General features: G+C 44.2%; 1 protein-coding gene across 5 annotated transcripts in view; it reads right to left on the bottom strand.

Moving 5' to 3' along the window:
• Positions 1-6,522: 6,522 nt before the first annotated feature.
• Positions 6,523-15,950, bottom strand: part of Kiaa1217 (KIAA1217 ortholog) — a 65,781-nt gene continuing 56,353 nt past the window's right edge. For 3 of the 5 annotated variants that reach the window (XM_035442800.1, XM_035442798.1, XM_035442797.1), the window contains 5 exons: positions 15,367-15,480; positions 11,171-11,248; positions 9,462-11,057; positions 8,857-8,979; positions 6,523-8,166 (listed from right to left, as the gene is read on the bottom strand). In XM_035442800.1, coding sequence (XP_035298691.1) covers positions 7,669-8,166; positions 8,857-8,979; positions 9,462-11,057; positions 11,171-11,248; positions 15,367-15,480 — 2,409 coding nt within the window. In that variant the 3' untranslated portion in view covers positions 6,523-7,668. The remainder of the gene's footprint in view (positions 8,167-8,856; positions 8,980-9,461; positions 11,058-11,170; positions 11,249-15,366; positions 15,481-15,950) is intronic. The other 2 variants (XM_035442796.1, XM_035442799.1) reach the window with 2 other exon arrangements.

A 15,950-nucleotide genomic window follows, 5' to 3' on the forward strand; every position in this document is an offset into this window, starting at 1 on the left:
ACTGAAGGGCAAGCTGAAGCCACATTGCACCCCTGGGGCAGGAATACCTAACTTGTTTTAGAAAAGTCTTCTTTGAGGCATCTTAGACAAAAGGGAAGTTAATCCCCTCCCTTTCCCCCTCCCACTCAGGTGTCACTGGCAGGACATTCTTTATCCAGTATGGGATTGCAGGCCTGGTCCTATTCAGTTGTGAAGACGAAAGCAGTCTGATTACGACTGTTGCAAATCATGTATTTGTTCTGGAAACTTGTACTCCCTGCCTCCCTTCCCAGGCAGGGAAGATGTTCTTGTGGCTTGGCTTCCTCAAGCTGACATCGGGTGTGAACATGGACTTTTCCGAAAGAGAGCTGGCCTAGAAACCACACAGTTGCAGCTGAGACAGGTTTCCCTGCCTTCTCCCATATCCTGCACATCTGTAGGGGCCCCTCTCCCCATTAGGTTAGGATGCCTTTTGTTCTGCACATTTATAACCTTGTTATACAGAGACAGGGAGGCACTGTGTAGGACACATCATTACAATGCTGCTGACCACACAGTGCAGTCTTCGGTACTAACACATTTAAAATGTCTTCTCTTAAGTATTAGGAATATTCAGGAGATGAAGGAGAACCCAGGTCTGTGCCTTCATTAAGGCCGGGTCTTAATTCCACCTGCAAAGGCACCTAAATGCTGTGAACCGGCATCGCAAAGAAAGCACCAGGTATAGCAAATCCTAAGCCAACTCTCCAAGGCACCAAGAGTATAATACAGAAGGTGTTTATAAATTCTGACTTTATAAAGTTGGGCGGGATGTGGTCACACTCCAGCTGCAATCAGAGCATTCTGGAGGCTGGAAGATAGGAGTTTGATGACAGCCTGGGCTGTATATGGAATCTCTGTTTCTAAGTAAATAAGTAGGTAAAATAATGCAGTTGAGAAGCTGAGGTGGGGTGCTCACAATTACCCACAAATGATGGCTGAACCAAGCCCTTCCTGTGGGAACTAGTGTGGCAGTAATGACATCTGTATTTGCCTCTGGCTTTTCTAGGAATAGATGGTACTTTCCAGCCCTGTTGTCCCTGTAAGAGTGACCTGAGGGGTTGAGAAAATACCTTTTCCCCCTCCCTTCTGAGCACTCGAGCCTTGCAACTTTGAGAAGCTGCCCCCCTGAGCTTCCAATATCTTGCACCAGGATTTCTTGGGTTCTGCCACTTTTGGGGTGCACCTCGTTGTTTTCTCTATCTTTTATTGTCCTGGTTCCAACTCCCCTTTCCCAGCCCTGCTCTCACAAGTGCCCAGAGGCTGGATTTCCATGGCTAACAACTTATCAGGCTTCATGACAAAAGTATACAAGGATATAGGCTTATTGAAGAAGCAGAGAAATGGAGCAACGTGGAGGATCTGTGGAGAGCGTTTTCTTGTCATCAGTGAAAGTCAAAGTGGTATTTAGTGAGTCAGGGTGCTTGCTAGAAGCCTGCTTAAGGATGGTCCCTGCCTGGTAAGACCAGCTGGGCATTTAAGAAATGAAAATCGTGTTTGTAATTATCAGATACCAGAAGCCAAATTAATTTCACCTTTAAGCAATCTAGTCTCTTGTGATGGGTGAAAACAGGGCAGATGGCATTTGTTTTGTTTGACCCTTTTAAACAGAGGTCCACTTTTTGCAAAATGTCACAACACATGGTACTCTCAATGTTTGAGTCCAAGTCCTAGTCTGGATGCATTTTCATTTGCAACTGAGTTCTGCCAGTGATGTGTGTTATGACAGACATCTGGCCAGGGACTGTATTGCACTGGTGAGTGGGTGGATACACCCCTAAGGACTTCACCTCATACAGAACAGTTTAAAAGGGGAACATACATGCAACAAAATTAAGAATCCTTTCATTTTAAATACTATCTGGGGGCCTGTAATGTCACTTCACAAAGTTATAGCTGGCAAATTTCAAAGCTAACACCACAGAATCCCTTTCTGGAGGCACTTACCAACAGCATTTCACCAGATGACCGCCACCAGCCAGGGGAACCCCATGTCCGATAGGGCCCAGAGATGTTGGCTACAGCAGGGAGAACCAGTCCCGGCAAGAGGTCCCTGCCCAGCACCTTGGAGTTTCAGATGCCAACATGTGCTTTTGGGAGGGTTGTGTTGTGAGCCTAAATTTATACCCAGCTCATTTTCCTCCCAACAATTAACAGCTGAGGACAATGTCAGCCTGGTGAGTAGACTCTTATCACCTGTCTTTCTTCTGATGGGGAAGATTCCAGAACTTGAAACCTAACAACCCCTACAGTGGCTGCTTTTCTTCGGTGTGCTTGTTTCTTTTATCAAGGAATGGAAAACACCTATCAACAGCACTGCCTTCCAAAGAGGCAACATGAGCACAGAGTCCCCATGCCAAACAGCCAAGCTCCTCCCCACTGGAAGGAGCCTGGGTGCACTGAGATGGGAAGGGAGGGCAGTGGGCAGGGAATCCATGGGTGAGGCTGGAAAGGCAATGAATTTAAGCCCCTATAGTATCATGCCTGGCTCATAATAGACAATAGATGGCCATTACTGCCACTGTGTTCACAGACTCATGGTCTAAGGAATCCCTGGAACGCTTAGGCAATTAAACATTAAGCATTTTGTGTGAATTTAAGGTATGCAGTATAGTGTCTCTGCCGTTTGGGGACAGAATGTGTGTGTGGAGCATCACTTAACCCACCTGATTTGGGATTGTTGAGTGAGCCTCTACTTCTAAGCTGGGCAGCATGAACTGTTGTTGGGGCAGGACCCAGGAGTGTGGCCCAACACATAATTGTAAGCTTACTCAGAACATGAGTTTTATTTATTTTTAATTCAACTGCAAAGCCAGATGTCTGTCATAGCACATATCATTGGCAGAACTCAGTCACAAATGAAAACGCATCCAGACCAGGACTCAGACTCAAACATTGAGAGTGTCATGTGTTGTGATGTTTTTCAAAAAGTGGACCTCTGTTTAAAAGGGTCAAGGCTCAGACACACCTGTCATCTATTCTGCAGTGAAGATCAGGGGCTGAACAGTGAACCTGGCTAGTGGTCTTTTCTTGGCTGGTGCTATTGTCAGGTGTACAGAAACTAGCTTCCTTGCTATTGGCTGACAGTTTTTCCATCTTCGGTGTCCTCCAAAAGGCAGTTGGGTTGCTCCAGTATCTTAGCATTTACAGAGCACCAAGGAAGCTGGTTAGCACTATAGGGACATGCAGGAAGAGAGCCATTCACCTACAAACCTGGTTCCAAGATGGAGTATGCGACATGCTCCAGTACCCAGTGGCTGACTCCCCCTCCTCCGGGGTCTAGCTTCTGGCACTCTTCTCAGAGATGGGCAATACTGGGGGTGCAGAGTAGACTGAGCTGGGAACTCCTGCCCTGAGGATTTATCTTTGTAGAACTACGTTATTGCAGCCAAGATTCCCACAGTATCACTGCTTCTCCATGCTGGTGCAAAGGGTCATGTGCAATGTACCAGTCAAGCAGCTCCTTTGATGCCAATCCAATATGTTAAAGTTTTGTATTGTCCCCGGAGGGCCAAATAGCACCAGCTCCCTGAAGCCACAGAAAAGAACTCTGCAGCATCTGTTAGTATGACTCTGAGTCCCCTGACTGCCCCATCAGTGAGTGACTTGTCCTCCCTGGAATTCACCCCCACCTCCTGATTAGACTAGAAACTTCTTAGGGGTCAAACAGTGCCACAGTTATCATTGAAATGATGTTGATGATAAGCCTGACTTTTACCGAGTGCTCAGGATATGTCAGGAGGCTCTGTCTTAATGTTGTGCCATATTTAATCCCACAGTCCTAAAAGTCAAATCCCATCACTGTACAGTGTTAACAGATGAGAATACCAAACTGTGCTCAAATTTGTACAACCAGGATATAGCAGTATGGTATCTGGTCACAGTGCCACCTTCCCAGCCCCCAGAACCCCTCAGTGGACTTGTGTGTTGTTCAGCAAATGTAAAAAGGTCTCATAGTACATAGTAGAGGTCAGAGAACAACTGTTGTTGATCCAGTTTGTGCCTTCTTCCTTTATGCCTGTTATGGGTATTAAACTCAGGGCATCAGGTTTTCACGGCACCTTTATCAGATGAATCATCTCACCGGGTCCATGAAGCTTATTTCTAAGAATCTTTGTCCGATTTCGGAGATTGAATAGGTTAATGACAACCATAAATGATTCTTTAGCACATATCAACTTATAAGTTAACTGGAGAAGCCAGCTGTTCTTGCTGCCACCCTTCACCCACTTTGGATGTTAAAATAACCAAGGTGTAGTTGTGACCTTTGTTGTTTGGATTCTAGTTTGACCCTGAGATCTTTATACTGGAGTGCCCTTGAACCAAACAGCCACTGTCTAGGAGACCCTGTTAGGTTTGGGTATATAGGTGTGTACAACAAGAACTTAAACACAAACTACAGGAAAGAGAAGAAATTTTTTATTGACGGGCCTTTGAGAGCTGATGGGGGTGGGGCCAGGGTGATGGTGAGTGGCACAGAACGAAGCTCAGCCAGCAGGTTGGTAGGAGGTACAAGAGGCTCTGGGGCGGGGCGGGCGGGGCGGGAGGGGGGGCATACCTTTATTACAGTTCTCACCATTTTCCTTGGGCTTCAGAGTGATTGTCTTGTTTAAAGAAAACTCATGTGAAGTAGAAACCATTTGGTCTTGGGTGCTAACCATTAGGCTTGATTGTGGTTAGTCGATGAAGGGTGTGTTGGGTTTGTGGTCAGTGAGATGAGGAACCAACCCAAAGAGGAAGGGATCTTAACTCAGCTAAGGGTGAAGGGGTAAAACTCCATCTTTGATAGAGTCAGACTTCAAAATGAGTGTTGAGCCAACACATTTCTGCCTGCTGCTGATTATGGGCAGCCTGTGTGCAAGTAGGCCCTGTTCCTCACAGGAAGAGAGAAGGACCCCTCCCATCCCCTCCCCCCCCCCACACACACTTGATGTTTGGAAGAGGCAAGCAGCAAGATGGTTTAGGTCATCCTTGAGAGGTCTCTAGCCCAGGGAATCTGCTCCTGCCTGTCTGACACTGACTGGCTCAAAGGGACCATGAGCTGCCAGACAATGCCAGAGCTCTGAGAAGACTGATGTCAAATTAAGCCCAATCTGTTGGTTAGATGCGTAAACAAAAATTCTCAGCATGGCCATAAACAGGACCAAGGACACCAGCATGAATTAGTTAGCTATTAGTTACATAAAACAATTATAATCCTAGTAGCTGGTGTTGTCTATGAACTCTTGTCAAGATTGTGGGACTGCTGGATGGGATGGGAATTCTGGGATTGTATATGCCGAAATACTTCCCTAAGCACTACTGAACTTGTGGCTGCCACAACTGTTGTGAGTAGAGGTTTTAGAAGGTATTTCTGATGAAGGCATGATATTCAGGAAGCGTGAAGCTTGGGTGTTGTAAAGTGTGACAGTGTCCACTGTTGACAGCTAACCAACAAAATGATGAGCAGGTTCCTAAGGTTGTTTGTGGAATCTGGGAATTTTTGTTATTAATAACTCCTTTCCAGTTATTTTTTTGTGTGTGTGTGTCTATATTTATGTATGTGCATGCATGAAGGACACAGCCAGAGGTCAATCTTGGGTGCTGTTCCTCAATTATCTCACTGGCCTGGAACTCACGGGTAGGCTAGATTTGCTGACCAGCCAGTCTCTAAGGACCTGCCTGTCTCTCTCACCCCCAGTGCTGTAATATGAGGGCATACCATTCTGTCAGCTGTTTTTGTGGGTTCTGGGGAGCAAACTCAGAATCCTGGTGCTGGCAGGCAAGCTCTTTACTGACTGAGCCCTCTCCTCCGTCTTCTGTCTTTTCTTTGTAAATGAAACCATGGGCTGTGCTGCATGGACATTTCCTTTAGACCAACAGTATTTCTCTCAAAACGGAGAACTCCAGGCTGGGGAGTTATTGAGAGCAGTGGCTGCTCTTGCAGAGGACCCAGGTTTGATTCCCAGCCCCCACATGGAGGCTCACAACCAGCTGTAACTCCAGTTCCAGGGGATCCCACACAACTCTCTGACCACAGGCACCAAGAATGAATGTGGTATACAGACACACACCTGGACAGAATATCCATATACATAAAATAACAATTTCAAAATTCAAAATTGGGAACCAAAGAAAACAAACTAACAAACAAAACAAAACGAACCCAGTGATAAAGACATCTTCTTTTTACCTTTACTAGAAATTAAAAAAAAAAATCAAGAAAGTAGCAAATGCCCCTTTGATGAATGAGTATGCAAACTTGTACACAGGTTTATTTTCTGTTAGCCAAACCCCAAGAAGCCCTAGTGAGGAGTCAGGCGGGAAATTAAGTTCAGACAACCACACTGTCAATTAGTTTATTAGGAACTCATCCTTTGCTACTTCAAGCTTTCGGAGACGCACCGCCGTATAAGTGGACATGGCTACATGTTACTCAGAATGCCCTCAGAGCTGAGACCCTGGGCAATACTTACATGCTCTCTGACTAGGAAGTAGTTAGTTACAATGACAAGGTACAAAAAATAATAAGCATGCAGCCCTTTATTTAGTTTTGCCAAGTCTCCGCTTACAGTCCTGTATGTTACATGGCTGTGTTATACAAATACAGTTATTTACAAAACCACTCTAGCTGTGCAAACTTGTAGCTTCTTAAAAATGTATGGATAATCCCATTTGTGCCCATCCCAATAGACGCTTAGAGCATGCATAAAAAGTAACTTTGGTGTGGGAAAACTACTCTGTGTGCGGTCACATACAGTATTTTGATGTCTATTTATATTTATATATTTACAAAAGTTCCTCAGTGTACAGAACCGTACAGAAGTGTACATTTTAAAATCCACAATGTAATCGTGTGGGTTACCAGGTCTAAGAAAACATAAAAAGGGGTTTACATTCTTCAAAGAAAACTGCTATAGAATACTAATATGGTTTTTCTTTTAAGAAAAAAAAAGGAAGAAGAAAACAAAATGAAAGCTAAGAAAAAGAAAACAAACCTGCTTGGGCTAGCAAATTATCATCCATACTTTTGGTGGCAGAGCAAGAGTTTTGCTGAATTTCTTCCTACGGGCTGTGTAGAAGCTCATTGGCTTAGAGTCTAGCATGCTACTTTCAAATGTACAATGCTGTAGTATCAAAATGTTTTGGCAAAAAAGATCTGGAAAGGAACCATGACGTTTTTGACAAAAATAGAAATCTGTAATAAAGCTAAATAACACTAAAATAAAAGAAAATATCATAATATATGCTTTACAATTTATATAGTCACACTCGTGTATCTCTCTGTTCACCTCTAGTCTCCGTAATGAAAAATATTTTTATACAAAACATACTAAAATTCTGGAATCATACATGTTTTACATGCGTAGTACAGCTCATCTCACACGTCTCCCCACTCTCACCATACTCTCTCTCTTTTTTATAACACATGCTTTCTTCATTTAATAGGTATTGAATCTAGACAGTAAACACTATGTAATTACAACAGCAACAGAGCAGAAAAAAACAAGCTTGACTGCAATCTATCAACTCGGTATTTAGCACATACTTTGCATGAAGCCTTGAACAGTACAGCACTATGGTACATTCTCTTGTGAAAACAGTTGTTCCAGATGCTGAAAATTAAAAACAAGAATGTGATTCCACCTTGTGCCTAATAGGATCTGGCCTTTAAGAAGTTTCCTTTGCTGTGGATGGGGTGACTTTGCTTGAACTTCCATTCTGTGCTTTGTAGCTGGCGAGGCTAGGAGTGTGGATGGTCCTGACGCCCCTGGCACCTTGATTCAGGGAGGTGGGGGAGGCAGGAGAGGGAGGGGATGAGGAGGAGGAGGAAGTAGGGGCAGCTCGGCCATTTTGAGTCTGCAGTGCAAACGAAAGGTGATGGCCTTTACCTGCATGAGGCGGGCTCTGAAACTTTAAGGAGCCATTAGAGACAGAGGGGATGAGGGAAGTGGAGTGAGTGGACCGTCCTGCTTGGGGGCTGAGAGGGGTAGAAGCAATCGGTGGTTTAGTAGCAGATGCATTGGGGAGGTTAGAGCTGTCACCACTAGCAGAGGGTAGAGAACTGCTTTTGCCAGAGCTGGGAGAAAGGGCTGGAATCTTAGAAGCAGGTAAGGAGGGGGAAGTAGGCTTACAATCCCCACCAGCTTTCTTAGCACTTCCATTAGCCTGCAAACAAAGATGGCGGGAGACACTCTGTCAGAAAGCTGGTAACACGATCAACACACAGGGCCTGGCAACACAGCCCTTTTGAGAATCATTCAGAAAAAGAAAAACAACATACAGTCCGCGGCCTGAGCTAAGTTTTGTGCTTATCTGGACCCGGCTCAAACCACCCATGCACATAGCAAAGGAGGTACGGAGGTGACAGAGAGGACGACCACACATCACACATTCCACAGGCATCCACGGTGCCAGTCAGCCATGCATGGGGATTGTTGCTGGGGTGGGGGAGTGTGAATGTGGGACAGTTAGTGTGACTTTAAAGCAATGCAGTCAACACAGATGTTAGTAGTGGTGACTTAAGAGCAGTTCAACGACAGGTTGGTTTGTCTCTGTTTCCCAAGAGGTTTTGATGAAGAACTACATTCAGCAAAGAAACCGCCACTGGCCTGGCACCATGTGTTAACAGTTAAGGTCTGAAGTCACAAAGGAAAAGATGTTTTATTGTAAGCATGCAAGAGAGTGGTGAAAAGTTTAACACAGGTTCTTTTTAGACTTTCTTCATGCCCCCAGATCCAGGATGTCTACGTAAATGATATCGCACAAAGAAAACACAGTATTTGGTATAAACTAAGTCAGCAACTGGCTTCTTAATTGCAATGTGTCCATCCAAAATTTGGTTTAAGGTAAAACTACCTGACGGTATTGGCGGGGATCCTGCAGTTTGGATTGTTTGCTTGGCTTATCCAGGCTTCCGGGTCTGTTCTTAGAACTCATGGGGACTGGCATCCGGCTTGTCTGTGGTGTGGTACTGGAACCCTGTGGAAGGACCAGCGAGAGAGGAGAGACCAAGAGAAGAAGGTGAGTGGATAGTTACTGACACTGCCCCACTGTGTGCAGAGAAAGCCAAATGAGAAGCTAGCGCCCTACATGCAGGACAGACCCAGGAGACACCGACTGGGTTAATCAGAAGAATCAAACAGAATCAATAGCTCACTACCGATCGATTGGATTTTAATGTGAGTACCAACAGCACACGGCTGACCCAGCTTCCTGATATGGACCCAACACCAATCAGCAACAGAGGCACAAACAGAATTGATTAGCTGTTAGACACCTAGTTGCCAGTTGTTTTTGGAAGGCGACGGAGAAGGGAGGAGAGACGGGTACATGACGAATAGACAAAAATAACGCGAGCCACCTGAAAGGAAGCGATTAAACCACAAGACACCTTTTGCTACTGTGATTATGACAGGCTTAAGAAGCAGCTGGGTTTTTTCATTTTCCACAGACCAAGATACCTTACGTGAAGCTGAAGATATGGACGTGGGGGGCTCTGGGGCAGGGGACACTTCATCCAGAACTATCAAGGACCGGGGAGAGACCTCTTGGGCTATGTGGGGCGAGCTTGCACCACAATCTCTGTTGGAAGAACACGGGGTATCAACTAGGGCTCTGGGGCTCATTTCACTGATTGTATTTTCAAGTTGCTTTATGGTCTGCTCCAGGCTGTCCAGCGTTCTGTAAGTATTTTTCCTAATTTCATCGGTCCTTGAAGCTGGAGCTGTGACTTCAAGACTGCGCTGCTCTTGCCTCCTAGCCATGGTTTTCAGGGCATCTTCAGGCTGTGACCTGGTGATTTCAAACCTCTTGGCCTCTTTGTGCTGTTTTAAAGTGCCATCCTCTTCCTCTTCCTCATAGACCACCACCTGCAGTGTTTTCTTTCCCGTCTTGGTTCCTGTGCGGATTGCCTGTGTAAGAGCAGCAAGCTGCTTTTTAGGGAATTTGAACTTAAACTTTTTCTTGGGGCTCTCGAACTCATCAGCCATGTCACACTTGTTTCCCCAGTTTGGAGACTCTCCTGAGCTAAGCTTTCTCTGCTCGGCTTTATGAACTTCCTGCCCTCCCAGAGTCTGCATCTCTGCGGACAGGGATTGGGGCTGTGACTGTGTCTCTGCCTTTTGTCCCCTCCTACCACTTCCTGAGTCAACCTGCTTAAGAGACATTTGGGAAGAGGTCTGGACTCCAGCGTCCCCATTTTCATCCTCTTCCTCCTCCTCTATCTTTTCCTCTGTCATCATTCTCTCTAACTCCTCATCACATTCCTCAAAGATGGTTGAAAGTCTCTTATACGCAGATCGGATGTCCATGGGTTCGTCAAAAATGATGATAACTGGCTTCTTGTCTAGGCACACAACTGGCTCGTCACCATCACTCCCTTCTTGCTGAGAGGTTGTCTCTTTCCTTGCATCAATATTGACTGTCTGTACGTCTTCTCCCTTTTGACTCACAATGTCATGGACCTCCCCGCTGGACAGCACCTGGACAGCCGTTTTGGTGATCATGAAGGCGATGTTATCGGTGGCTGTGTGTTCCTCACTGGGAGAACTTGGAGTTGATTCTCCGTTCCCGTTAGTGTTCATATTAGTGTGTCTACCCACCTTGGATCTTAGGACAACTTGGCCGAGATCTGTCATGAGAGCATCATGATCTTGTGTTTTGGCATCATGAACACTTAATTCTGCTGATCTAGTTGGGGGAGGAATGTGGCTCTTATCTGTGTTTTCTTGTCCTTGTTGGCCTGTCTCTCTTGTCTTTCCAGAGTTCAACTTCTGATTCTCGCTGTCAGGAATAGGGCATTGTAGTCCCAAGACCTTAGCCCCTTTGTTGATGTCACCTTCTAATGAATTCATGCCAGAGAAATTAAAATTGACCTTAGGCACATTTTTCTGGGAATAATTTCTACTGTCTCTAAATATATTCTTATTGGGTGTGGAATTTTCCTCCATGAAGTTGTCAGCTCTACATTCTGGTGTTCTTGCTGTGTCGGGCATACTAGTCACCATTGCTCTTTCCCACATGGGAGGGCCACTAGGTCTCAGAGCCCCTGTAGTAACCTGAGAGGCAAAGCGGAAAAAGGAAACCACACACATTAATCAGAAAAGGATCTGCAAGGGGGAGATAACTAAACTGCATGGCATTGGTTGGACCCCAGATGTGGCAAACTCACCTTTTGAGATTCCACTTGGGGGCCATTTTCACATTCAACATCAGATTTTCGTACATCTTCATGGAAAAATTCCAAATTCTGGTAGAATAGTGTAGGACATGTTACTCCACAAAACCACATGCTCCCCCAAGTGGACTATAACTATCGTTTAATTACACTTCCAAACATGCATGTGGCCCAAGCATATGTGTTACACACCAACCCGAACTCTACAGCTCTGTTTACCTGGGACTGCTTTGTTCTCCAGCCTCCAAAACTGCCCTGTGTTTGCACAAGACGAAAGTCTCCATTAGTGGAATATTTCAAGTATTTCTGATTTTGTGGGGGAGCAGGTAAGAGAATGAGTAGGCCATTAACAACTCTCTTTTCAATGCTTGACTGTCTATGGTCTTAGTGGCATCTAAAACCAGCACTGTAGGAAGCACACTGGGGGCAGGGCAAGCAGAGATTAGGATTCTGGCACACATCTGCTTCTTAATGATGCGGCTTTGGACACATCCTTTATTTTACATCTCCATACCTCAGGTTTTGGCTTTGTTTTGCTTATAAACCAAGGAACAAGAGCAGAGTTTGAAAATGTCCCTTCTAACGCGTTTATGGAAATCAGCCCATAAGGAGTTCTCTTTGGGTTGGTTGCCACACACTGGGACAAAAAAACATTTTTCTTCCGTGGTCCAGTGACAGATTGAAAATGTCTTTGCAGGTCATCAGTGTGTTCAAATAACCTTCAAGTGAATAACAGCCACGATGACTACATCTAAATTTGTAGTGCTAATACTCCACAGTTTGTAGCCATGTCGTCCTCAACAACAGGGACATGTCCTGACAGATGAGTCATGGAGGGATTCTGTTGTGCAAACATCTTACTGTGTGCTCTCACTCAGCAGATGGCTAGGCTACCATTGTGTGTGACCTCAGGATGCTCTGGATAGATCCAACAAACTAGCACACAAAGTTGCTGCCTGGGTAGTCACTGTGTTATAGTGACTTTTGGTTTTGACATAACTAGAAGTATACTGTAAGACACTGATGAAAAGTATAGAAAATTACATGAACCAGTGACAGCTTTTATTATCCTTATCCCATCAGGCAGGAGAGGCAACTGTCTCTTTCATACATCAGCATCAAGTAGACGTGTTTAGTCCTGCACAAACCACCCCAGCACAACTGTGTGATGGGGATGATTGACATCAGTTAGGACCTCACTGGATTACTATTGTAGACATGGTCCATTGCTCACCAAAATATTATGTTACATGGTACATGACTGTAATCTAAAAAAGTAAATAAATAAAAAGCAGGCATCTGAGGCCGAGATGGTGGCTGTGATGTCATAGTTGGTTTTTATTTTCAGCATTTTATGATGTAACTTTTATTCTCTATATTTTAAGATGTAAAGATGGTCGTGGGGGGGAGGGTCTCACTAAGATTCAGGATTGAAGGCCCCAAGAGCAGTGAGGATCCAGGTAATCAGAGCATTTCATCTAAGGGCACTATGTTCTAGCCTGGCTGGATGAGTAGCCCTGGGCCCTGCCTATCCCTAATATTAGGATACCTTCTCCTCTCAGGGTATTGCTGCTGGCCCTTCTAGCTGTAGAACACCAAGAGGAAGTGATGTCAGTTACAAGGTGAAATACAATCCCAACAATGGCTGTTTGGTTAAAGCAATGACAATATCACAAAGCACAGTAACCCAGGCTGTGCCAAAGTTAACACTACTGCCCCAATTTAGAGTGAAAGGAATAGTCACACACAGTCAAGGAATAACACAGACAACAGGTCAGCATTAACCACATGGAACACCATTAATGACAAAGAACGTAGTGCACTCGCCGCCAGTCACCGCCTGTTAACTTGTCTGTTCCCCATGGGGTTTCCCCAGACAGGGACAGCACGGCTGCTGCAATAGAATGTAAGTTTTTCTGTGGGATTTTAAATTCAGATTATAGAGCAACTAATGTAGCACAAGAAAGATTTTAAGAAGAATATCAAGTGAGGATCCAGCCCAACATTTCAGTTCCAAACATGAAGTTCGTATATTTCACTAGGACCCAGGTAAAAGTTTACTCTCTGAATTAAAGAAAGGATTGGATATGTATAAACTCAAGTCCCCTGCCAGGCTCATTAACTAGGGGTAGGGGAGGGGGAATGGGTAGGACTGGCATCCCATACTGGTTGGTAAGGGCCACACCATGTCCACTGTTAAATGTTTCCAGTCTCATTCTGTAATATGGGTATTTGAATACAATTTAGTAGTGGGACTACTCCAGCAGAAAGTAACTGAGTTGAAGACTAGTTTGAATGCCACATGGACAATTGTATTTTATCAATGGGCTAGGGAAAAAAGGGAATAAATGCATCAAAGCAAGTGTATGAACTTCAGGGAAATTGACAGTGATTTCTTAGCCATGAATGGTCACATTTTTTCATGAAAGGCAACCAACCATCATCTTTAATATATGCTTATGAGCCCCATGATTAAATGATATAAATGGCTGGGGAAGCATGCTCCATTTGCATGAATAATAAAGAGAATAGAGACCCGGTCATGAGGAAACTGTAAATGTGAAGTACCAGGCTGGAGTTTCATGAGGATAGGAGGAAAAACAATGGAGAAAATATTTAAGTTATGGAAGGTAGATGAGTAGGCCACAAAGAGGTTAGTAATGACAAAACTCAGGGTAAATTTGACAGTTCTGTGTATTTCGAAGTGATTTATCTACTCAGCGTAATGATCCAAAATGAATACCTAACCTGCAAACAAACCCAGTGCTGGGTACTCAACAATGACCCACTGGCATTCCCATGGCAACTTGCTTCCAATCAGTGCAACAGGTATAGACTCCAAACTGTGAGACAAGAACCCCATGCAACATTAGAACCAACTAGAAAAAGTCTGCAATGTGACCGTGGTCTTCAGAGGGGACCTTTGGGAGGTATGAGCTTTTCCACTTAGTGTTCTAGAACAGTCTCATTGGTCCAAATACGACATCCTAGGCCCTGCCAGCGGCCTTCTACAAATTAGTAGTAATAAAGTCATATAGGGAAATTTCACACAGTGAACAGGCAACCTATTTTTGGAGTGACTTTATGGGTATAGTTTTCTGTGTGAGACAGCTTTGTCTGTCATTGTCTCATAACCTTCTGGTGTGTAAAGACACCCTCTGTCTGCTGACAGTCTCATCTGTCCACTGCGGGCAGATCACTTCACACTAGGGCTCAGTGATGGCAGTGTGCCAGAGCTGAGTAGGTCACTTGAAGGTTGTTAGATTTGCCCTTTGTGGTCTGATAGATCTACCTCACTGAGTTTGCTTATATAAAAGCCAAGGGATTCAGGTGCAGTAGATAGTATGCCACCTTGCAGCTTTTTTGTTACTATTCTTTCTCTTTATTTAAAACAAATTAATGAAATTAAAAAAAAAACTTTTAAAAATGGAAACAAAAAAAATAAAGTAGCATCCCTCAGTTCTGAAATGTAAGTTTTCTGTTGGGAAATGTTAGGACTTGAGTTAGTTAAACTTTTGGTCCTTAATTAAGGTTAGATGGCTCTGAATCCCCAAATCCCAAATGCTTCCGATTCAGAGTCACACTGTAGATCTGACACTGGTGACGACAGCTTTCTCCTCAGCATGGATGGATGCTTTGCTAAACAGTCTTGACTCCTCTTTGAAGTTACAAGTATATTATTTTAGCATTAAAGCTATACTTACTCGTTTAAAAAAAATATACCTCAAAAATTGGCAGTAGTTTGCAAAGATCCCGTTTGGGCATACTTCAATGTGTATACAGGTATGTTTCTGTAATTCTAAACTTCCATGAGATATGTTGAAAATGAGAAAAACTTCCATCTACTTACTTATTATTTGTTTGTTTGGTTTTTTTTTTGTGGTTGTTGTTTCCAATGAGTTGATCTAAAACTCTTGGACAGTAAACATTCTATATTTTGGGAAGCTATTGTCTTGCTTTTGCAGATGCTATTGTGTGGTACTCACAGCGAACAATGCTCAGTTTGGAACCCTGAGCCAGATTTTTCTAATCTCACTCTAAACCTGTATCTCTATTAGTTTAAAAAGAAAAGGGAGAGAGCAAAACAGGAAGGCCAAGTGCAAGATGTCAAGTGCAGGAGTGCTGTGTTAGTAGCGGAGCAGGGCAGGGCCGTCTGACTGTGTGGTAAACGTATAGCTACCACATGTTACCTTCTTCTCCTTGGGTGGGACTGTGGCGCCTGGCCTAGTGTCTTTAAGGTCAGCTCGGGACTGCTCAGCATGACTGTTTGGATTTACATCCGTAAAGGAACACTTCTGGAATGCCTAAGGAATTAAAATACTGAGGTTAACAGGGGTCCAAATGGATGGAGCAGAAAAGAGGCAGGAGTCCAAAGACATGGGGTCCCTAGCCCTCATCCTGCATGCAGGCTCCTGCTAGGAGGCAACATTCTGAAATCCTGTATCTCACAGGGCCTCAAGCTGGCCCCTTATAAACATGAAATGAACAGAGCCCTGAAAACTATTAATACCCTTGGACTGAGGTGTGGCTTGGTCACAGGTACATGCTTGGCAGGTATGAAAGCATGGGCTCAGTAGCTTTCAAGTTAACTTGATTTGACTTAGTGTTGCTTTTCTTCTTGACCTTTTCATGTTGGCAAATATATAAACAAATCAAGATGAAAAAACATCTTTATGTTCTTCATTTCTTATCAGCTTTATTGAGATTATAGGAAGAAAACTCACAAGACGTTTTAAACTTAAAAAGAAATAGTGCACACCTGTTCATTCTCTGA

This window comes from Cricetulus griseus, chromosome 3, assembly GCF_003668045.3.
Source record: "Cricetulus griseus strain 17A/GY chromosome 3, alternate assembly CriGri-PICRH-1.0, whole genome shotgun sequence".
NCBI classification, from domain to species: domain Eukaryota; kingdom Metazoa; phylum Chordata; class Mammalia; order Rodentia; family Cricetidae; genus Cricetulus; species Cricetulus griseus.